Source organism: Panthera onca, chromosome F1 (genome assembly GCF_046562875.1).
Source record: "Panthera onca isolate mPanOnc1 chromosome F1, mPanOnc1 haplotype 2, whole genome shotgun sequence".
Lineage (NCBI taxonomy): Eukaryota > Metazoa > Chordata > Mammalia > Carnivora > Felidae > Panthera > Panthera onca.
The window spans coordinates 42,322,770-42,346,328 of NC_138355.1; the positions used below are offsets into that span (position 1 = coordinate 42,322,770).

Here is a 23,559-nt window from a genome sequence, read left to right on the forward strand (position 1 = left end):
GAAAAGAAGGATGTTGGTGAGTAGTTTTTATTTCTCTTGATTTGTATTACTGATATAATCTACAATACTGGTTTTTTTTCCTGTATGTTGGCTGCTAGTTACTTATTTTCATCTCTCTCTCTCTTTTTTTTTTTTTTATTGTAGGCTCGTTATAGGAAGGAGCAAACATTGCTCAAGCAATTGCCTTGCATTCCATTGGTAGAAAATTTGTTGAAAGATGGTACAGATGGCTGTGCTTTAGCTGCTCTTATTCATTTTTATTGTCCCGGTGTGGTCAGATTAGAGGGTAAGTGTTCCAGTGAAATATTGCTGGACTACAGAAAGATGGTAACAGGTATTAAGACAACAGTAGCAGTATTTAGTAAGTAATGAAGGCTCTTTAAAGAACCTTCTTACGTATCATCCTGAGGAAGATAGTTGAGTAGGGGTGGTAGTGCTAAGTCTTTTTGTGGAGTGACCACTATGTTTGTATGAGTCTGTAAACCAGATTCCACGTAACTGGGTGTTTGTTCTAAGCCACTAGTTACAAAATGAATATGAAATGCATATTATCAAATTAGCCCCAAGTCATCACCTTGCTCTTTTCCTATTTGAAGATATTTGTTTGAAAGAAACCATGTCTTTGGCCGATAGCCTGTATAATCTGCAGCTGATTCAAGAATTTTGCCAAGAATATTTGAACCAGTGTTGCCATTTTACCCTGGAAGACATGCTGTATGCTGCTTCATCCATAAAGGTAATTTGTTCTTGGGTTTTTTGGGTGTTTTGCTTTAAGTTTTTGGAAAAAAGTATAACTAGATATATAAATGGCATAGTAAGGTTAGAAATTAACTGTAATACTAGTCAAAAGAGCTTTTGAAAAAAGTTTTATTTTTCTGCTTATTTTATGTCTCTCTCTGTGTTTGTGTGTGTGTGTGTGTGTGTGTGTGTGTGTGTGTGTGTGTGTGTTTAAATACACTGTAAGCTATAGGTTTCTTTTACAATATAAAGCTAAACTTAAAGTTATAGTACAAAATTGATCTATTGCCCTAATGTTAGCACAACGGAGGATAAGCCACTACATGTTTCTGAGTCTTAGGTAGATGCTAATACAGCATAAAGGAGGGAGCATAAAGGAGGTTCTGGTCACTTTCACCGCTCAACAGGTCTATGGAATATGTCCAGAAGAAGGAATCGTTCAGGTCCCAGGACTTGAGACAAAACCTAGGGAAAGAAAGAAGGGAAGGAAATGTGAAAATAGTCTGGAAATGAACCTTTTAAAAAGGACTTCAATTTCATGAGTGTGTGCTTTGCTTCAGAATATCATACACACACTGCCTGTGAGTCTTAGGCCACTGCGCACGGCCATTCTTTCAAGAACTATTTAGTGAGCACCTAGTAGTATTCTGGGTGCTTGGGATAATTAAGTGGACAAAACAAAGATCCCTGTTCCAGTGGAACTTGCTTTGTAGTAGTGAAGAGAGATGTGTGTCAGGCATAACTGCTTCTGAGTGAGTTAAAAAGCAGCCACTTGTCCCAGAATTTCATGATGTGACACAATACCTCATTATTCCCAGCAGCCCACAGCTACAAAGTTCTTTTATGTCTTTTATAGACCTAAATTGACCACTTCTGTTTCAGGATTTTAGGAATAAATCATCTGATAATAGATTTTTTTTAAGTCTGGCTGAGAGGAACAGCTTTTTTATCATTCCAATCACAGTGTCAGCCTTAACAGAAACTGCTAATGGACCCCTCTTACCATAAGATTAGTGCCTTGGGGTTCTTTAAATTCTTATTCTCTGATACCTATTTTTTCTTTCACTCATTTCTGGATCACCACAGGTAGAAGATAGAGCCAATGGTAAAGGCATTTCCAAAATAAGCCACTGTTTGTATTGACCAAAAGTAGTGCCCACTCCCCACTATCTGATGCATCAGAATAAAAACGTTAATTTATTTTGATCAAAATGGAAGTTGGGGAATAACTATTTCCATATATATTTTGTTAATGCCTTTTCTTAAACTTGTCTGTTAAAAAATTTAAATACTACCTCTGTAATCACAAAGAAATCATCTCATTAAATACATGGTGACATAAGATCAAGTACATTTGTTTAAGTTGTTTACCTTGGACTGCCGACACATAACATGTAGCCCTGATGTTTAAATCAACTTGGGCATGATCCAGATATAAAGACATTTTCTTACATCAGGCATATTTAAAATATATAACTGACAGATACACCTGGCTAGAATCAAAAAGACAAGAAATAAGTGTTGGAGAGAATGTGGAGGAAATGGAACCCTTGTGCACTGTCGGTGGGAATGCAAATTGCAGCCACAGTGGAAAACAGTATAGAGGTTCCTCAAACAATAGATCTACCATACGATTCAGTAATTCCACTACTGGGTATTTACCCAAAGAAAATGAAAACACTCTGGGGCGCCTGGGTGGCTCAGTCGGTTGAGCATCCGACTTCAGCTCAGGTCATTATCTCACGGTTCATGGGTTTGAGCCCCACATCAGGCTCTGTGCTGACAGCCCAGAGCCTGGAGTCTGCTTCAGATTCTGTGTCTCCCCCTCTCTCTGCCCCTCCCCAGCTCACATTCTGTCTCTCTCTGTCTCTCGAAAATAAACATTAAAAAAAAATTGTTAAGGGGCACCTGGGTGGCTCAGTCGGTTGAGCGTCCAACTTCAGCTCAGGTCATGATCTCACAGTTCGTCAGTTCAAGCCCCGTGTCGGGCTCTGTGCTGACAGCTCAGAGCCTGGAGCCTGCTTCGGATTCTGTGTCTCCCTCCCTCTCTGCCCCATCCCCACTCACGCTTTGTCTCTGTCTTAAAAAAAATTGTTAAAAAAGAAAATGAAAACCCTAATACAAAAAGAAATAAGCACCTTATATTTATTGCAGCATTATTTACAATAGGCAAGATATGGAAGCAGCCCAAATGTCTGTCGATAGACGAATGGATAAAGATGAGGTGTGTACACACACACACACACACACACGTTACTCAGCCATAAAAATTAATGAGATCTTGCCATGTGCAACAACATGGATAGACCCAGAGGGTATAGTGCTAAATGAAATAAAAAAGAGAAAGACAAGTACCGTATGGCCTCACTCATATGTGGAAGTTAAGAAACAAAACAAATGAACAAAGAAAAAAAGAGACAAAAAACCCCCAGACTCTTAGATACAGAGAACAAACTAGTGGTTGCCAGAGGGAAGGTAGGTGGAAGGATGGGTAAAATAAAGGGGCTTAAAAAAAAAAAAAAAGTAACTGCAGAGAAGGCTTTGGTCACTTTCCGTATTCTTTGCTAAATTATTAGAATCACAACTTTGACTTCCATTGAATATTTGAAGACTTCAAACCTTTAAGGGATTGCTTGGTCTGTGATACTGGGCACCTTGTTACTTGGTTAACTTTAATAACAAGTGTTTATGAGAATAAAGGGAGTGAGCACTCTCTTCCCCTCTTGGTGGATGTATAAACTGGTATGGTCCTTTTAGACACCAGTGTGCCATTGTCTAATCAAATTTGAAATGCACAGAAGTCATGTATGAGGATTGTTTATGGTGAATAGTTAGAAACAATTCATCTTAGGAAGGACATAATTAAAATATTTTGTCATATAGCCGAGCTGGTTGAAAGGAAGGAGGTGTAGGTATTTTTTATTGATTCAGAGAGCCCTCCAAGATGTTATTAAAGTACCAAACATAGTATGATGTAATTTATATATTAAAAACAATTTTTTTTTGTATTTGTATGCAAATCAATGCATGGAAAAAGGTCAATTAGAAAGATAAACACAAAACCGTTAACAGTGATTTCTTCTGAGTGTGATTAGAATTTAGGGGAGAGTAGTTAAAGCATACTTTAAATTCTGTGTTTTTTGTATCTTAATTTTTTAGCATTGTTTACATTGTTTAAGAATGTTAATATACAGTTGTCTTTTTTTTTTATTATTTTTTTTTAACGTTTATTTTACTTTTGAGACAGAGAGAGACAGAGCATGAACGGGAGAGGGTCAGGGAGAGGGAAACACAGAATCTGAAACAGGCTCCAGGCTCTGAGCTGTCAGCACAGAGCCCGACGCGGGGCCCGAACTCACGGGCCGTGAGATCATGACCCGAGCCAAAGTTGGCCGCTTAACCGACTGAGCCACCCAGGCGCCCCTACAGTTGTCTGTCTTAACTAAAAGGAAAGAAAAGCTTTTAAGTGAAATTAATTTGGTATCATGCCTGGAATATGGTAACAGATTTATTGCTGTTTAATTATCATAAATCCAGAAAGAAATGATTTTTTTAAAGCTTTAGTTACTGGGAAAACTGTCTCTTACTATGCTGACATCTTGTGGTCAAACATGGTATCTTCCAAAAAAAATACCAAAGTATTTTTTCCCCTGAGCTTTATTGAATATAATTGACATACAATATTGTATAAGTTTAAAGTGTGCAAAATGATTACCGCTGAAGATTAGTTAACACCTCCACCACGTAACATAATTACCATTTCTTTTTTGTGGTGATCTACTCTTTCAGCAACTTTTGAGTATACAATATAGTATCATTAACTATAATCATTAGATTCCCAGTTATTCACTTAGAGTTGGAAGTTTTTACCCTTTGACCAAAATTTCCCCATTTCCCCAACCGCCCAGTCCCTGGTAAATACCACTCTACTCTCTGTTTCTGAGTTCAGGTTTTTTAGATTCTACAGATAAGTGAAATCATACAGAATTTGTCTTTCTTTGTCTGACTTATTTACTTAGCATAATGCCCTCACGGTACATCAGTGTTGTTGCAAATGGCAGGATTGCCTTCTTTCTCATGGCTGAATAATATCCCACTGTATATATGCATCACATTCTCTCTACCCATTGATCTGATATTGACAGACATTTAGGCTGTTTCCATATATATATATATACACACGTATATATATATATATATATACACACGTATATATATACGTGTGTATATATATATATATATATATATATATATATATATATATACGTATGTATGTATGTATCTTGGCTATTGTGAATAATGTTGCAATGAACACAGGAATACAGATTTTCTCTTCAAGATCCTGGTTTCCGTTTCTTCAGATAAATACTCAAAAGTAGAATGGCTAGACCCATATGGTAGTTCTATTTTTAATTTTTTGAGGAATTGCCACACTGCATCCCATAGTGGCTCTACCAGTTTACATTCCCACCAACAATGTACAAGGGTTCCCTCTCCTCCACATCCTTGCCAACACATCCTTGCCAAGATAAGATTATTCTTATCTTTTTGATGATAGCCATTCTAACAAGTGTGAGGTAGTTATCTCCTTGTGGCTTTGATTTACATTTCTCCCATGTCTAGTGATACTGAACACCAGAGTCCTTAAAATACTAATTTCTTATCAATTGACAATTTAGTTGAACACTTAGTGTTTTTCCAAAAGATCTAGACAGCTTTCAGTTAACTATACACTAGTAGAGTGGAACCTAGGACCAATACTTTAAATATAATTATGTACTTTGGCTTTAGAAAATACCCTGTGGATATAAGTGTAAAGAAAAACTGTAAATCATGGTGATCTTATTCCCAGAGATATTGCCTGTCAATAGTTTGGTATTTTGCCAGGTGACCTTTTGTTATATATTTATTCATTCAATAAATATTTATTGGCCATCTATTATGTACCAGGCACTGGTTTTGTTTGTTTGTTGGTTTTTATTTGTTTTGTTTTGTCTTGTTTTGTTTTGGGGAGAGAGAGCACATGATCAGGGGAAGGGCATGGAGAGAATCCCGAGCAGGCTTCATGCTCAGAGTGAAGCCTGATGTGGGGCTCCATCTCACAACCATGAGATCATGACCTGAGCCAAAATCAAGAGTCCTAAGCCCAACTAGCTGAGCCCCCAGGCGCCCCCCAGGCACTGAACTGAAGATGTAATGATGAACACGAGCTTTGTCCTTCTAGACTTTATAGTCTGATAGTCTGAGGAACCCTGGAAAATACGGTATTAGATGAAGCTGGAGAAATTAAAAAGGGACCCAATCAAGTACCTTCTTAAAGCCCATAACCAGTTTCCCAAGAGCAGTGGAAGTAGAGGAAGGGGTGTTATACTTTGAAAAGTTTGTGTGGCTTAATAGTCAGAAAGCTAGTGTGTTCTAAACAAGAGGTGGAAACAGTTTGAATCAGAGTAATTATGATTAATATGGAGAGGAGTAGGTGGATTCCAAAAATATTTAGGATATGCAAAATTTGCAGGCTTTGGTGATGAACTGGATATGTGGAGGGAGAAAGAAGGAGGCATCAAGGAGGACTCCTAGATTTCTGGCTTGCATACTGGGATAGTGATGCCATTCAGTGAGATAAGACTGGAATAAGGTCAGATTTGTGGGGAAGATCACTAGTTCAGTTCTGGACATTTGAGGTGCCTTTGGAATATCCAAGAGAATGCTCTGTAGACCACTGCATATGTAAGTACAGATGGGAGTTATTTGGTAGCTGACGGGCGTGGATGGCAGTTTACAAAGAGGGGAGACATCAGGAATATCAGATGCTGCTGAGAGGTCAAGTAAGATGAAGACTGAAAAATCTGTTTGATTTAGCGACATATGTAAATCATTGGTGACTTGAGCAAATGCTGTTTTGGAGGAATGATGCACCTGAAGGCCAGACTGGAGTGGATTAGGGAGCGGGAAGGATGAAAGGAGATCGTTAGCACAGGCCTACCATAGAGAAGTGTGTGAAGAGGTAAGAAGGTGGGAGTAAGGAAAAACCAGAGAATGGGGAGTTACTGAGTGAAGGTTCTCTTTTTTCATGTGGGAGATTTGAGCATGTTTAAAAGCCAAGTAGGAAGGATTCAGTTGAAGGGAAGAATAAATATATAGAAGAAAGAAATATAATTAAGAATGTAAAGTTTCTGAGGCAGTAAGCAGGGATGGGATCCAACTCATAGCCTTAGGGATTATGAGCATTCTCATTTCCTTTCTAAAAATATCAAATTTTAATGACTGCTTAAAATAGTATATATTGTATATGTTTGAATATTCTGGGAATTTATAGTTCAAAGCAAATGCTGAAAGTAGGAAACTTACCAAATTCTCTCCACCAATCAGGCCTGATATTGTATAACACTCCAAACTCCTGCATTCAACCACCCACCTGACAAGACCACTTAAATGTCTAATGAACATCTAAGAGTATTAACTCAGAATTCCTTCCACTACCTATTTATCCCAATCTTTCCCATTTCATTAAATGGGAAACTATAAGTTACTGAAGACAAAAACCTAAGTCACCCTTGACTCTTCTCTTTCTCTCACTTCCTACACACATAGTAGCCTTCTGGAACTGTCAGGTAAGAGATGAATATTTGAAAGTCACCAGCTTAAATATGAGAAAACAGAGAATGGATGAACTCTAAATGACAGTATATAGAACTCTGAGGATTATTCATAATTAACAGGTAGGAGAAGGGCAAGGCATTGGAAAACACTGATATTTCCAATGATAATTTTGAAAACTGAAATTTAATATGAAATAAGATCTCATCAAATATTAATCAGTAGTAACAATAAGATGCCAAATACCCACAATTTAAAGGCATACTATTTTAAGTATTATAAAAACAGATTTTGTATAGTGCTATATTTTAAACTTGCCAGATGCCTACAATTAAAATAACTTTTCATGGTTTATAGCTTTCAGGATATATACATCTTAAAATATAAGCTTGTAGTAGAAATGTGCTTTTGAGGACCCTCTTAGTCTTTTCTTGTATTTCTTATAATTTTAAGCTATTTTAAAAATTATTCACGTTTTCAAATATAAATCATAAGAGGCAAATGACCTTGTTAACTTACTATTACCTTTTCAAAGTTAGGTAGATATATTATATAAATAATGTATTTCAAAATGAATAATTTTAACAATCTAGAATCTTTTTGTTATTTAGTACCTGAATTACTGTTGAGTTTAGCATCATCAAGCCAATAGATACCTGATGAAGGTTTGGAGAAATTTCTAGGGATCTGGAAAGAGCTTAATTTTTTTTGTTTTTTTGTTTTTTTTAAATGATAGACCCTCTTTGGTGTCAAAGGCTGTTTTTCTTTTTACCGACTTTGGATGAAGAGTATCTTACATATTAAAAGTTCTACACAGAGGTATCAATGCCTGCCACATAAATTGGACTGCAATCCTGGAAATGTAGAGAAAAGCAGCAAAGAGGTTTTGAATAGCTGTGATAAATTTTACCTAAAAGTGTTAATACTCTGTCCCAGATTTAATAACCTAGGGTAAATATAGTCCAATGATGAATGAGATTTAAACCTGTGTTTTAATAAGTAAAACAGAATAAATTATATTTATCGTTACTTTCTTGGTCAAGTTTTACTTATTTTTTTTCTGATTTTCTTAACTCTCTTATGTAGAGTAATTATTTGGTGTTCATGGCAGAACTCTTCTGGTGGTTTGAAGTTGTGAAGCCATCATTTGTTCAGCCTCGTGTTGTTCGTCCACAAGGAGGTAGTAAGTGTTGCTGTAAACAAACAAAGTTTATATAACCTCACCTGGTTATTCTATTTGAGAGAATCCTATTATTGTTATAAAACAGCTAAATTCTCTGAGATACAGGTGATTTAGGAGAGAACGGCTCTGAATTTGAAGCCTTGTGTGGTGGAACTTTTAACTTCAGCTGTTTGCCTACTTCTTGTTGTATCTTTTATCGCCATCTCTAGCTTTTATTCCCCGTTAGATTCTGAATTTTTAATATTGTTCCCTAGAATCCACTTAAATGATGGCTTGGTTTTAATCTAGAATTTGAATTTACCATTAAACCATAAAAAGGTTTATATATATATTATATATAAAGCCTGGTATGTTTTATGATTATTACAGTATCACGATGTATTCATTGCACATAAGGAAACTAATACGGAATAAGAGGGTCACTGTAAAGATCCCTAGAAATAAAGAACAAAAAAAATCATTTTTCTAAACAAACAGATTTTCCATTGGCTTCCATTATGAAACCAGAGGTTTATTTCTATTGGGAAAAAAGAATCCTAAATTATAAGTTTAGTTCCACTAAAGAATTTTCTTCCAGGGATGCCTGGGTGGTGTCTGACTTCAGTTCAGGTCATGATCTTCCAATTCATGAATTCGAGCCCCCTGTCAGGCTCTGTGCTCACAGCTCAGAGCCTAGAGCCTGCTTCACATTCTGTCTCCCTCTCTCTCTCTGCCCTTCCCCCCTGCTTGTGCTTGTCTCTCTGTCTCTCAAAAATACATAAACAAAAAACAAATAAACAAAAAGAACTTTCTTCCAGCATAACTATGGGACCAGTTCTTTCTGCTGCCAGTGGGTGTCCTGCCAAACACAAAACATGATTACTGTGCATCCCAGCTACCTAGCTGCTTTCCTTGGCTCCAGATTTTGGTATTTTTCTCGCCATTACCTTGTTTTCTTCCCTGTCTCCTCCCTTCTAAGAAAATTAAAAGAAGGAGATCAAGAAGAAGGAAAAAAGATGTAGTCAAAGGAGAGGCATGTAACTCTAGTGAGTAGAATGAGCTTGCTTCCAGCTTTCCATCTCAGGCAAAATTCTGTGAAATACGCAATAAAAAGAGTATTTCATCTGTTCCATCTCTAAGCTGCTTAAGGCAGACTCTGAATATTAAGCCATCCTGTATCAAAGAATACCTACAGATAAGCTGAGATCTTCCCTAAGGCCATGAAGTGAAGTCAGGTGTCTTTAGTAATTATCATAACCAATATTTGTACAACTTTTTACAATTAACATAGAATTTTCACATACACTGCTTTCTGTGATTTTTTTTTTTAATGTTTTTTTTATTTTTGAGAGAGCACGCACAAGCAGGGGAGGGTCAGAGAGAGAGAGGGAGACACAGAATCCAAAGCCGGCTCCAGGCTTTAGGCAGTTGGTGCAGAGCCCAATGTGGGGCTTGAACTCACGAAATGTGAGATCATGACATTAAAGTGAACCGAAGTCAGATACTCAACCAACTGAGCCACCCAGGCCTGCACCCCTGCTTTCTGTGATTTTTTATCTGTGAAGCCCACTATTCAAAATACTCAACAGCTATTACATTAGGTTTCAAAGGCAAAAAGTAAATGGAGTCTTCCCCTGAGTTATTTACAAAAATGTAAACTCTACCAATGGGTTTAATTATTGACCAGTGAAATTCTGTCTCCTGATTACCAAAATACCAGCTATTTCATAAAGGGACAAAAATGACTGTATGTAACAGATTCTATAAGAGCTTCGGCAAAATTAGACATTCAGATTTATTTTTTAAATATCTGTATTTATTTTATGTTAGGCCTCTTCCCTGCCCTACCCCCATCAGTTAGCCTTAATCAAGTGAATTTTTTTAAGCCAGAACAGTTTAGGAAGAGTTTTAAAATTTACCTTTGAAAATTATTTAAGAAGAAAATTTTAAATAAAGAAAAATCGGGATTAATTCATGAAATAATGTTGGAACATGCTAAGTACATAATTTTGAGGCTTTTATCTTTCGTTGTAGCTGAACCTGTGAACGATATGCCTTCAGTTCCTGTCTTGAATGCTGCCAAAACAAACATTGTGGACGGTTCGTGTAGTTCTGACTTCACTTCAAGGTAGATTCCAGAGTGACTTTATTTTCACTATTTCCATTCTACTTGCTAATGAAATAAAAATAAAATTTTGTTACTTTTTAAAATTTCAGTTGCACTTTGAAATAAGTTTTAATTAACTTACGGTATTATAGCCTGTTTTAACTTAAATGTAATTGAAATTTACACAGAAATGGGTGTTTCTTAAATAGGTTTTTATGAATCACACTGAAAAGTGGGAGAATACATTCTGAGTTCAGATAACCAGCTTAAAACCATACTTTTCGCTGTAGAACTTGTTTATAATTGAGAACTGCTTAAATGTAGGCAACTTTTAGGCCTCGGGGAAATTTTAAAATTGTTTGTATTTAAAACTTTTTAATGATTTTTAAAAATCTTTGACATTAATTTTCTCTCTTGTTTTCTTTGCTGGTTACTATAGCTAATCAAAGATCACAATAAAATGTTTACTGTATTACTATCAGGATAATCCTGATTTCTGACCCAAACATGTGGTAAAGACATTAGTTTGTTTAAAAATGTTTTTCAGCAGATCCTGTAAGTAGCTTTTTATGTGTATTTATCAGAACCTAAATATTTATATTGACTTTGGACTCCCTAATTTATCTGATTTTTTTAAAGTTTTAAATCGATGTATTTTGTGGTGTTTTAGAAATTCAAGCAAATCCATTAAAATACATTTTAAAAATGATGAGTAAGACATTGAAAATACTTTATGAACTCTTGGCTTAATGTAAAAATATGAGCTTGTACTGAGCTGTCACCCACTGCTCACACTTAACACCCTCTCAAGTGGGTGTAAATGAGTGTGAAACTGGGACCTTGACAGAACCCTCAGAACACCCTCATCCCTTTGTGAGGGCTTCTTACCTCTGAACTGGCTGATGTCTGTGAAGTACTTCCTACAAATTAAGAAAGCATTTTCCTTCCCTTACCCTCTGATTTACTACTATGAATTGTCTTACTACTCCCATTAAGTTTTCTATTCTGTAACTATGCCTGAGATTTTCCAGAAAGAGGTTAAGATATTGCTGATCTAGGAGCTTCTCTATGTTTTTTCCCATGGGAAACATTTTTCTACGCGTTAATTTCCTCATTGTTTTCCTGGGTTGGTTACATAGTGACATTTCCTTTCTTTGAAAATTTAGAAGGCATTCAGTATTCTAGGTTCTAACTCTTGTACTATTAAATCTTTAAAATCTTTACGGGGTGCCTGGGTGGCTCAGTCAGTTGAGCATCTGACTTCGGCTTAGGTCATGATCTCACGGTTTGTGAGTTTGAGCCCCGTGTCAGGCTTCATGCTGACGGCACCAAGCCTGCTTGGGATTCATTCACTCACTCATTTTCTCTCTCTCTCTCTCTCTCTCTCTCTCTTCCTCTGTCCCTGCCCCTTTCCTACTCTCTCTCTCTCTCTCTCAAAAAAAAAAAAAAAACATTAAAAAAATAAAATCTCTAAAACTTACCACTTCAAGACTCAATTACCCCATAATTATTATTTCTAGGAATCTGAGTTGGACACTTTTCACATTTCTGACATGTCTTAAGGCCCTCTGGAAAATTCTCTTTTCTGTTTCTCGGATTAGCTGAGTGGCTACCCTTACTCATTTTTCCTACAGATGGATATCTAAATTCTTTTCCTTGAAGAGATACTGTGTAGCTGTCAGTCTAGGATCCTAGTAATCCTCTCATTTCCGAAAGTCTCCATGTGGTCCACTGGAGTTCTCCCATTGTAGAATTTTTCAGGAAGGAGGGGCGCCTGGGTGGCTCAGTTGGTTGAGTGTTTGACTCTTGATTTCAGCTCAGGTCATGATCCCAGAGTCGTGGCATAGAACCCATGTTGCTTAAGATTCTCTCTCTCTCTCTTTCTCTCTCTCTCTCTCTTTCTCTCTCTCTCTCTCTCTCTCTCTCTCATTCACTCACTCAACTCACTCTGCCCCTCTCCCCTGCCTGTACGCTCGCTCACTGTCTCTCTAAAAAAAATAAAAATAAACCGCTTTTCAGGAAGGAGTCAAGTTTCGACACTTTCTGAGAATAATGCAGTCACATGTACAAACACGATTGCCTCTAAATAATGAAGTTATGAGGGGAAAAAAAAAAAACAAAGGAAGACGGAAAGAGCAAAAGACATTTGTAGCAGCTACTCCACACACTTGGCTACTAAGTTGCTCAGCAGTTACACCAGATCAAAATTCTCTATGCAGATGTGGAAGTGAAACAATTAATAGGAATTTAAAACGCTTTAGCCATTATTTGGAGACGAGAGTGAATATATTTTAATTACTAACTTGTATATTCAGGATTAGCCTCCCATCATAGATGTAAGGGAGAGTAGAAACTGGGTGATTTTAGAGGCAGGGTTAACAAACAAACATGACAGGGGGCAATTGAGTATTCCCTGATAGTCCCTAACAAACGATCACAGACAAAACTGAGAGAAAATATGGTCTGCAGTTCAGGGAGGAAAGGCACAGGGAAGCAGATAAACATCTGCTTTGGAGAGAACAAAGGCACGCAAGTTCGTCAGGTGTTGTTGCCTTTAGTGAGCTTTTGCTCATTTGAGCATTCATTGTTGTTTACTTTTGAACTTTTTGGTTGACTAGTGCATCTTCTTAGTTTACAGTAGCCAAAAGATAATGTGATTTGAGGGATCTACAGAGTCACTACATACAACCTGTTCCCCAATTTATTCTCAACTCATTGGGGGTGGGGATGCTTGTGCACTTGACTACATGGTAGGCTACGACACACTTGAAACTTGGCGAAAAATTCAGGCCAAATTTCATTATTAATTGGAGAACTAGACTACCTAATCCCCTGCATTAGTTTGAATAGGGTGGAAATAAATAGGAAGAAATAACAGGAAAGCTTCATATCTTTATAGGAATTGAAGTCTTCAAGGTGCAGCTCGCGATATTGATTTTGATGTAATTGTTAGAGATGTACAGACAGAGGTATGTGAGCAGGGAGGCTTCCAGGATCTTTTGCAAGGGTTTTTATTACACCTGTATTTTCAAGAGATTTAAATTTGACCAAGATATTTCAAACTGATGGATGACTTTCATTTAACTTCTTCATTTCTCGGTTTTTCTATTTGTAAAATGAAAATAATATGCCATATTTCACCTCACAAGGACACTGAGGTGTGTATGAAAATATTTCAGGCTCTTTGACTAAAAGACATAAAATATAGATACATATATGCACTGCTATTTTTGGTTTAAACAATATATGGTTTTCTTAATTTTTTTAATTTAGGATAAAGAATCAGAGGTGATAATGTTTCTAATTTCAGCCATTTTATGCAAAGTTTATATAAAAGAACTAAAACATGTTAAAACATTTTTAATTTATTTTACATTGCAGTGGGGAAGGAGCTGCATTTACACACTCTCATCATCATTTGCCTTCTAGACATTCACACCCCCAAGCTCATTCTTCAGCCTCAGGTAATATTTTTGAAAAAGCCTTGGTTAACTGGGAAATGATTGAGAATAAATGTAAATAAAAATATCCAGTCTTTTTTTTTTTTTTTTTGAAGTGTTACATACACACAAATAGGTTGATCTGTTTCTCTGTACTTGCTTTTCTTTTTTTTATTTTTTTTAATTTACATCCAAATTACTTAGCATATACTGTAACAATGATTTCAGGAGTATATTCCTTAGTGCCCCTTACCCATTTAGCCCATCCCCCCTCCCACACCCCCTCCAGTAACCCTCAGTTTGTTCTCCATATTTATGAGTCTCTTATGCTTTGTCCCCCTCCCTGTTTTTATATTATTTTTGTTTCCCTTTCCTTATGTTCATCTGTTTTGTCTCTTAAAGTCCTCATATGAGTGAAGTCATATGATATTTGTCTTTCTCTGACTAATTTTACTTAGCATAATACCATCCAGTTCCATCCACGTAGTTGCAAATGGCAAGATTTCATTCTTTTTGATTGCCAAGGAATACTCCATTGTGTATATATGTGTGTGTGGGTGTGTATACACACATACCACATCTTCTTTATCCGTTCATCCATCGATGGACATTTGGACTCTTTCCATACTTTGGCTATTGTTGATAGTGCTGCTATAAACATGGGGGTGCATGTGTCCCTTCAAAACAGCACACCTGTATCCCTTGGATGTACTTGCTTTTCTTAATAAAATGATATCTGCTTCTCCATATATAACTACTTACTTTTTAGTGCTATTAATCTGCAAATATTTGAAATCTGTTAAGTTGCTGTAAGTTAAAATTTTTTACATACTTTCAATGACTTTTTCTTTTTTGCATTTGAAGGCGGAATTAGAAGGTCTTCATCTATGTCCTATGTTGATGGTTTCATAGGGACGTGGCCCAAAGAGAAAAGGTAAACAGAGGGAATTATTTTTAGTATATTCACATTATCAACAAGTGCAGTTTTTTGAATTGCTATATTGTATACCTGCAACTAATGTAACATTGTCAACTATACTTCAGTAATTAAAAAAAGAGAGAAAGAAATGCTAATTCTGTTGATAGCTGTTGTTGATAGCCAAGTTGCAGTAGACTTTTAATTAATTAGTACCTAACTTTGAAAAGGGCAATACAGGCAAATGGGGCTAAATTTGTTAAAGGTCGCCTGGTAGCCCTATGCTTACCTTGAGGACAATAGGATTATGAGAAATGGGAAAAGAAAGGAAGTATCATTTCAAATAATTATTAAAGGATTATCAAATCATTTCCGGGAGTGTTTAAGGATTTTCTCTTTCAATGTTTTTTTTAGATCATCAGTGCATGGAGTTTCATTTGATATTTCTTTTGATAAAGAAAATACTGTACACAGGTCCACTCCAAACCGAGGAATCACTCGTTCTATTAGTAATGAAGGACTTACTCTGAACAATAATCGTGTATCTAAAAATATTAGGAAAAATTTGTCCTTCAAGCCAGTAAATGGAGAAGAGGAAGCAGAAAGCATTGAAGAAGAACTTAATACAGACTCTCACAGTGACCTCAAATCTTACATGCCCTTTAATACAAGTGAACTAAATTCTAATGAGAATATTCATTATAAGCTTCCAAATGGAGCTTTACAAAACAGAGTACTTCTGGATGAGTTTGGCAATCAGATTGAGACACCAAGCATTGAAGAAGCATTACAAATAATTCATGATACTGAAAAATCTCCCCATACATCTCAGCCAGATCAGATTGCTAATGGCTTCTTTCTTCATAACCAGGAAATGAGTATCCTAAATTCAAACATCAAGCTAAATCAGTCTAGTCCTGATAACATAACTGATACAAAAGGTGCCTTGAGTCCCATAACTGACAATACTGAAGTAGACACTGGAATTCATGTTCCTTCAGAAGACATCCCTGAAACTATGGATGAAGATTCTTCTTTGAGAGATTATACTGTAAGCTTAGACTCTGACATGGACGATGCCTCTAAATTTCTTCAGGATTATGATATTCGAACCTGCAACCCCAGAGAAGCTTTGAGTCCTTGTCCAAGTACTGTAAGTACCAAGTCTCAGCCAGGGAGCAGTGCTTCTTCTAGTTCTGGAGTTAAAATGACCAGCTTTGCAGAACAGAAATTCAGGAAACTGAACCATACTGATGGGAAAAGTAGCGGAAGCAGTTCTCAGAAAACTACACCAGAGGGCTCTGAACTTAATATCCCTCACGTGGTTGCTTGGGGACAAATTCCAGAAGAAACAGGCCTTCCACAAGGACGGGACACTACCCAGCTGTTGGCCTCTGAAATGGTGCATCTCAGGATGAAACTTGAAGAAAAGAGACGTGCTATAGAAGCCCAGAAGAAGAAAATGGAAGCCGCTTTTACTAAACAGAGGCAGAAAATGGGAAGGACAGCATTTCTTACTGTTGTGAAAAAGAAAGGGGAAGGGATTTCCCCTCTTCGAGAGGAAGCAGCCGGTGCAGAAGATGAGAAAGTATATACTGATCGAGCAAAAGAAAAGGATTTGCAAAAGGCTAATGGACAGAGGAGTAAGTCTCTGGCAGATATCAAAGAAAGCATGGAGAATCCTCAAGCCAAATGGCTAAAGTCTCCAACCACACCCGTTGATCCAGAGAAGCAGTGGAACCTGGCAAGCCCCTCAGAGGAAACTTTAAACGAAGGAGAGATCTTAGAATATACAAAGTCCATTGAAAAGTTAAATTCATCTCTGCATTTCCTACAACAAGAAATGCAGCGCTTGTCCCTTCAGCAGGAGATGTTAATGCAGATGAGGGAGCAACAGTCCTGGGTGATTTCACCTCCTCAACCCTCTCCACAAAAACAGATTCGAGATTTTAAACCCCCCAGGCAGGCAGGCCTGTCGTCAACCATCGCACCCTTTTCGTCAGACTCCCCCCGTCCTACCCACCCATCTCCACAGTCTTCCAACAGGAAGAGCACATCTTTTTCTGTTAAGAATCAAAGGACTCCTAGGCCAAATGAATTAAAAATAACACCTTTGAATCGAACACTGACGCCCCCTCGGTCTGTGGATAGTCTTCCTCGGTTACGGAGGTTTTCACCAAGTCAAGTTCCTATTCAGACTAGGTCGTTTGTGTGTTTTGGGGATGATGGAGAACCTCAGTTAAAGGAATCCAAACCTAAGGAAGAAGTTAAAAAGGAGGAATTGGAACCCAGGGGGACTTTGGGAGAGCATGTACATAACCCAGAAGAAAAGGAGATAAAGCCTCTTGAGTCCACAGTTTCTGAAGTCCTGTCGCAGCCTATCACAGAGACAGTACGTCTGACACCAAATGAGGACCAGCTGAACCAACCCTCAGAGCCTCCTCCTAAACCTGTTTTCCCACCTGCTGCTCCGAAAAATGTTAATCTGATTGAAGTTTCCCTCTCAGATCTGAAACCTCCTGAAAAGACTGATGTATCCGTTGAAAAATATGATGGAGAAAGTGATAAGGAACAATTTGATGATGACCAGAAAGTATGCTGTGGGTTCTTTTTTAAGGTAATACTAATCTTCCCAGTTTTAGGCATTATCATTAGATGGGTGTAGCTTTTTTAGTTGTAGCCCCTTTTGTTACAAGCTGCCATTAACCCTGAAATACACTTTGGTGCTCCCCTTGGTGGACCATAGTAACATTAAAGCACAGCGAACAGGCCTCCTTTCACCACAGCCACCAAACGTGTGTAGATACACTGTTCTTGCTCCACTGCCTCTCTTGCTCACTTTCACAAAAGCCTTTTAAAAAATGTTCAGCTATTTGGATTTCTTCAAAGATTGCCAGTTTGTGAAAAGCACATAACTTGGCATTGTATGTAAGCGTATTTTAGTTTTGTTTTTTTCTTAATTTTCAACATCTTTCCTTATGTTTGTTTCTTAAAAATCTAAAAAAAAAAAAAAAAAAGATTTTAAATTGAAACAGCAAATCCTACTGGAATAAGAACCCAAGAATATTGACGTGATTACAACTGCTAATTCTACTTTTGGTTATTTAATATTGGAAATTTGTAACTTATTTTAAAGTTGATCTCAGGGTGATTGCCCTTTATGCCTCTTTTAATGTTTAGAAATTTGAACATGAGTCATATTTTGTCTCTTAACCATATAAAATGACTATTTTTTAGTAGAATACGACTATAGACATGATTGGATACAGTTTACTAATTTTGGAGACCCTTGTTACCTATGTTCCTTGCAGAGAAAGGAACACAGAGGGGAGGAAATGCTTTAGTGTCCAACGGGCAAGCACATCTACACCTTCATTTCCATTCCATCATTTATGTGATAGAACTGTGTAGGTAATTTTTTGGTGCTTTTACTTGAGTTTTCTTTGTTGAGTATATATTTTAAGCAAAATTTTAATGCAGTTTTTTTTTTAAAGATTTTTAAGTAATCACACCCAACGTGGGACTGCTCAAACTCACTACCCTGAGATCAAGAGTCACATGCCCTTCTGACTGAGCCAGCCAGGCGCCCCAATTTTAATGCAATTTTAAAAACTGAGGGGAAACTCCCTACTTTTAAGTTATTTATTAGGGTCCAAAAAAATCTTGTCTTTACTTCCTTTTTATGGTTGTTCTTTGTGAACTTAATAGGTTTTGAAAACATGTAATTAAGTAAGTTTAATTCATTTCTTCCTCCATAATTTCTGCAATGTGTCCATGTATGGTGGGGTTGGAATAGGAATAGTTCATATTTTCAGTTATAAATGTGACCACAATTGAAAATAAGAATACAGGTGCCTACAACATTTCATGTTTTTCAATGAATTCCTACTTAGGATGATCAAAAAGCAGAAAATGATATGGCAATGAAACGGGCAGCTTTGTTGGAGAAGCGACTACGGAGGGAGAAGGAGACTCAGCTTCGGAAGCAGCAGCTGGAAGCGGAAATGGAGCATAAGAAAGAAGAGACGAGGTAATAGACAACTGAATTAATGCTGATTTCTGGTGCTTTCTTTTCCCGAAGTATTGGTTGCTTGTACATTTTTATCCTCAGTTTGAGGCATTTCAAAGTAAAGTTCTCCAGAAACGTTGGTTTAAAATAACTTCACTGGGGGCACCTGGGTGGCTCAGTCGGTTAAGCGGCCGACTTCGGCTCAGGTCACGATCTCGCACTCTGTGAGTTCGAGCCCCGCGTCAGGCTCTGTGCTGACAGCTCAGAGCCTGGAGCCTGTTTCAGATTCTGTGTCTCCCTCTCTCTCTGACCCTCCCCCGTTCATGCTCTGTCTCTCCCTGTCTCAAAAATAAATAAACGTTAAAAAAAAAAAAAAAAAAAAAATAACTTCACTGGTTTTTACACACAAACATATTTTTTTTAAAGCAGTCATTTACTAATGGTATGTTTATTTTAACATTCTAAATGATCTCAAGCATATTTTAACCAAACCATTTTTTCCCAAGGTGCTGAAATATAATAATTCTCCCTTCTCACACCACATACTCTCCAGTGTCTGGTTTCTTTAGTATGCAAAATAAGAAGTTTAACCATTTGGTTTCTTAGGCGTAAAACTGAGGAAGAGCGCCAGAAGAAGGAAGACGAGAGAGCACGCAGGGAATTTATCAGACAAGAATATATGAGGCGAAAACAACTGAAGCTGATGGAAGACATGGATACAGTAATTAAACCCCGTCCTCAAATAGCAAAACAAAAAAAACAGCGTCCCAAATCTATTCACAGAGACCATATCGAATCTCCCAAAACACCAGTAAAAGGTCCTCCAGGTAACACAGCTTACCATGAAGAGTCTGTTCATAAAAAAAACACCAGCCTGCTCTGTCATACTAACTCAACTGTGCCTTGGTATGCTAAATTGGATCCGTTATTTGAGATGATGCATGCTCCTTATTTGGAAAACCAAAATGAGCAAAGCAAATGAGCACTTTGATGACTTGATATGTTATGTGTGCATGCATATATTCAATAGAACACATGTGAATGCTGAAACATGCAATTTAAATACTAACCTAGTAGGGAACTCTGCCCTCAGATATAATCTCTCTGAATTATTAACTACCCTCTCTATACTCGTACATTTAAGGATCAACATTGTGTGCATGGAAATATGTAGAAACACACTGGTATAATAAGGAATATAAAAACAAGAGTTCATGAGTCCCTCCTTTAAGACAGAAATGGTCAAACGTCCAAATCTATAATTTTTGAAACTTAGAGAATGTGTCTTTTCTTAAAATTTAACATGCATAGACATTTTAAAAAATTTGCATTAAAATTAAACACCGTGGAGAATTTTAGAGTATTCCCATAGTGATTCTAAAACTGAGGGAAAATAACAACATAACATTGACTGTTTAAAGAGACCTCTTTTGTTAACTTTTTTCTTATGATTAAAGTATCAATGTATATTACCACTTTCCTTGTGGAATAAATCCTAACAACAGTTAGTTTTACTGTTATTTCTTAAAAGCTAATTTTATTTATTGCTAATTTTATTTATTTTTTAATGTTTATTTATTTTGAGAGACAGTGCATGTGCACATAAGCAGGAGGGTTGGGCAGAGAGAGAATCCCAAGCAGGCTCCACATGGTCAGCTCAGAGCCCAAGGCAGGGCTCGATCTCACAAACTGGGGGATCACGACCTGAGCTGAAATCAAGAGTCAGATGCTTAACTGACTGAGCCACCCAGGCGCCCCAGTTCATTGCTAATTTTAATTGTGTGTGTGCTAATTTAATATAAATTGTGTATATATGCATGCAAGCATATTATGTGTTTAGATTAAAAGAGAAAAAAAAACTATAGAAGCTCAATTTTCATATGCTGGTGTTCTCTAATGAACAGACTCTTTTCTAGCTGCTCCTTTTAAATTTCTAATTTTGTTTTTATTCAGGATCACGAATTTATCGTGTTTTTTCAGTCTCTAGCCTTTCTTTGGCATCACTGAACACAGGTGATAACGAGAGTGTGCATTCAGGCAAGAGGACACCAAGGTAAATCCATAATGTGAACATTTTTCATAGAAAGAATATGTTCCCCACAGTTATGTTGTATTTTATAATGAATGAATCATAGCACAAATTTTTATAGTTTTGCTGACTGGGACTATTTGTGTTTCCATTAAAAGAAATTTACATATAAAGAGGTCTATTCATATTTGACTGTTTTTTATCTTTTAGAATTCTAGTTCCTGACATTGATAAGGTACTTTTTATAAACTGTAAAACATTAACAGTAATTGCTGATATGGTTGTGATAAAATCAGTGTGCAGAAATAGTACATGTTTTATGTAAGTGCCAGCCTCTCTAGTTTATTTCCCATGCAATATAGTTTTTTCCCCTTAGAATATTTCCGAAGTAGGTTGCCTGACTTAGGAAAGATCTCTTTTGTATTACTGTCTCTGTCGGATATAGATTAGAAACTAAAGGTCATATCTTACTACGTTATACTATAATACCCATATATAAAGAGAGTGTTTGTAGTGACAGGCATCAGCGTTGAGTTTTAATCTTTGCATTACCATCCTAAGCCAGTAACTGCCAATTTTCATACGGAAAACACTCATCCTTTCCGTCAGCAAGGACTTACGGAGTGCCTGCTGTGTCCAGACACTTGGATGTATAGCTATGAGTAAGACAGTTACAGCATCTTTTGACTTGTAAGCTTCCAGGGTGATTTGGGTTGGCACTGTCACATATACCCTTCTGGCCCCCAAATGTTCTTCTTTTGTTTGAGACATAAAAAATATTTTATTTACCATTTAGATCCGAGTCTGTAGAAGGCTTCTTGTCTCCAAGTCGTTGTGGCAGTCGAAATGGGGAAAAGGACTGGGAAAATGCATCAACAACTTCTTCAGTGGCTTCTGGAACAGAATACACAGGTTAGTGTTTGTCCATTTTTAGGGAGACATTTTAATTTAACACAGTCATGAGAATAAATACAGGCTATACTACCGTTTCATGGGCTCATCTCTTGGTCTAGACATGGGAAAGTATGATCAAGAACACTGAGTGCAGATGGTCCCTCTCAGGGAGTTCAGTTTCAATGATACAGTTGCACTTAGGGAGGTAGTGACTTGTCCCAGATGAATTGAGATCAATTTCTAAACAAAATTAGCAATAACATTTACACCTCATCCGTCTACTTCTTTAAAATGCTGGCCATTTCTGTGTTGTGGTTTGGGTCTGAAGAAGTTTGAGAGAGGTTCTATTCAGCAATACATAGGTCCTAAGTACCAAGAAAAGGCTAGAATCCACAAAGGCCTCTCTAACGTCGGGATTTCAGGTATCTAGAGTTGTGCATCTTTAAAACATATTTAGGGGGGGTGGGGCACCTGGCTGGCTCAGTCGGTAGAGCATGTGACTCTTGATCTAGGGGTTGTGAGTTGGAGCCCCAAATTGGGCGTAGAGCCTACTAAAAACAAAAAGTACTAAGGGGCTCTAAAAGATAAGAAGAATGCATTGGATCCAGGAGATCATCCAGCCTCACATACCTCTATCAGGTCCTCTTCCAGCCTTTGTTTGGGTAGGCGTTATTGAAGCAAAAGCAAGCTGAAGAACAGAATGTAGGTAAGATGCTTTTAAAGAAGTGCAGCAGGAGGGAAAACGAGAAGAAATGTGAGCAGCCGTTGAGATCTGAAGTGTTAAAGGCACAGAAGGACATGCAGGGGTGGAGCAGGGGGCAGTGGAGAGTGCCTCCATCTGCTGGTGACCCACTGGAAATGGAAGCCCCATGAAGGTCTAAGGAGGCTAGAACTTGCCAACTTTCCATGTGTACTTCACTCTGTTACTTCCCCCCCTCCCTATTCAGTGGCTTTTAATAGCCTCCTCCTGTGGCCAGTTTGACAGCCTTTAATGCTTGGAATTGGACAGTATTTCCTTGGTTTTCCCCTCTGCTTCTATGTTAGGTTCACTTAACAATCATGTTTACCAGGTATGCTGTTCCAAACTTAGAGCTACAGAGTAGCAGTGATGTGCCTGACCAGCTCCTGCTGTAGGGCTAAACCGCTAAATTTTCAGGAATTATGCAAGCTGTAAAACCATTGGCAGCTTGATATTAGCCATGGTAGGAGTAATTTATATCCCAGAAATAGGTAAATGCTAATTCCCCCCCCCCCCCCCCAAAAAAAAACTGGTTTCTCAGCTCACTACTGAGCGTAAGGCACAGTCCCTGCCTTGCAGGGTAAAGTTTAGTTAGTATGAAGCGAGGAGACTTCATAGTAGAAAGTTCCCTTCATAGTAGGAATGTTCCAGGAAAATGGCAAAAAGTGCTTCTGTGCTTTCCAGACCAAGGAGTATCATTGGTTAAAGAAAGCAAATGCTTAAAAAACTAATATATGTGGAAGAAGAAAAAGATGTAGCTTTTTCTTGTCTTTTTAAAAGGTGTATTTGTTCATGGATCCATTCTGCTTGAAGTTCACCAGTAACCTTATCAGATCTGAGAAAGGTGACGCAGACAGTGTGACAATCCTAGCGATGTCTAATTTGCAGCACTACTCCCCCAGAGCAGCTTTGGGAATATCCTCAAGAT

At 37.4% G+C, this 23,559-nt stretch overlaps 1 protein-coding gene and 1 long non-coding RNA gene across 11 annotated transcripts in view; one reads left to right on the forward strand and one right to left on the reverse strand.

Moving 5' to 3' along the window:
• Positions 1-23,559, forward strand: part of CAMSAP2 (calmodulin regulated spectrin associated protein family member 2) — a 113,002-nt gene that overhangs the window by 85,433 nt on the left and 4,010 nt on the right. For 4 of the 9 annotated variants that reach the window (XM_078440834.2, XM_078440827.2, XM_078440831.2 and 1 more), the window contains 11 exons: positions 145-286; positions 597-736; positions 8,422-8,518; positions 10,532-10,625; positions 13,986-14,068; positions 14,909-14,978; positions 15,375-17,577; positions 18,854-18,990; positions 19,576-19,796; positions 20,923-21,022; positions 21,795-21,910. In XM_078440834.2, coding sequence (XP_078296960.1) covers positions 145-286; positions 597-736; positions 8,422-8,518; positions 10,532-10,625; positions 13,986-14,068; positions 14,909-14,978; positions 15,375-17,577; positions 18,854-18,990; positions 19,576-19,796; positions 20,923-21,022; positions 21,795-21,910 — 3,403 coding nt within the window. The remainder of the gene's footprint in view (positions 1-144; positions 287-596; positions 737-8,421; positions 8,519-10,531; positions 10,626-13,985; positions 14,069-14,908; positions 14,979-15,374; positions 17,578-18,853; positions 18,991-19,575; positions 19,797-20,922; positions 21,023-21,794; positions 21,911-23,559) is intronic. The other 5 variants (XM_078440828.2, XM_078440832.2, XM_078440830.2 and 2 more) reach the window with 3 other exon arrangements.
• LOC144614876 (uncharacterized) lies at positions 769-21,897 on the reverse strand. Of its 2 annotated transcripts, none has more exons than XR_013553125.2 (3): positions 21,788-21,897; positions 14,877-14,936; positions 769-1,203 (listed from the first exon to the last, which is right to left on the reverse strand). It is a non-coding gene; the product is annotated as an uncharacterized LOC144614876 (long non-coding RNA). The 2 variants fall into 2 exon arrangements; XR_013553126.2 differs by lacking the exon at positions 769-1,203 and adding an exon at positions 10,519-10,670.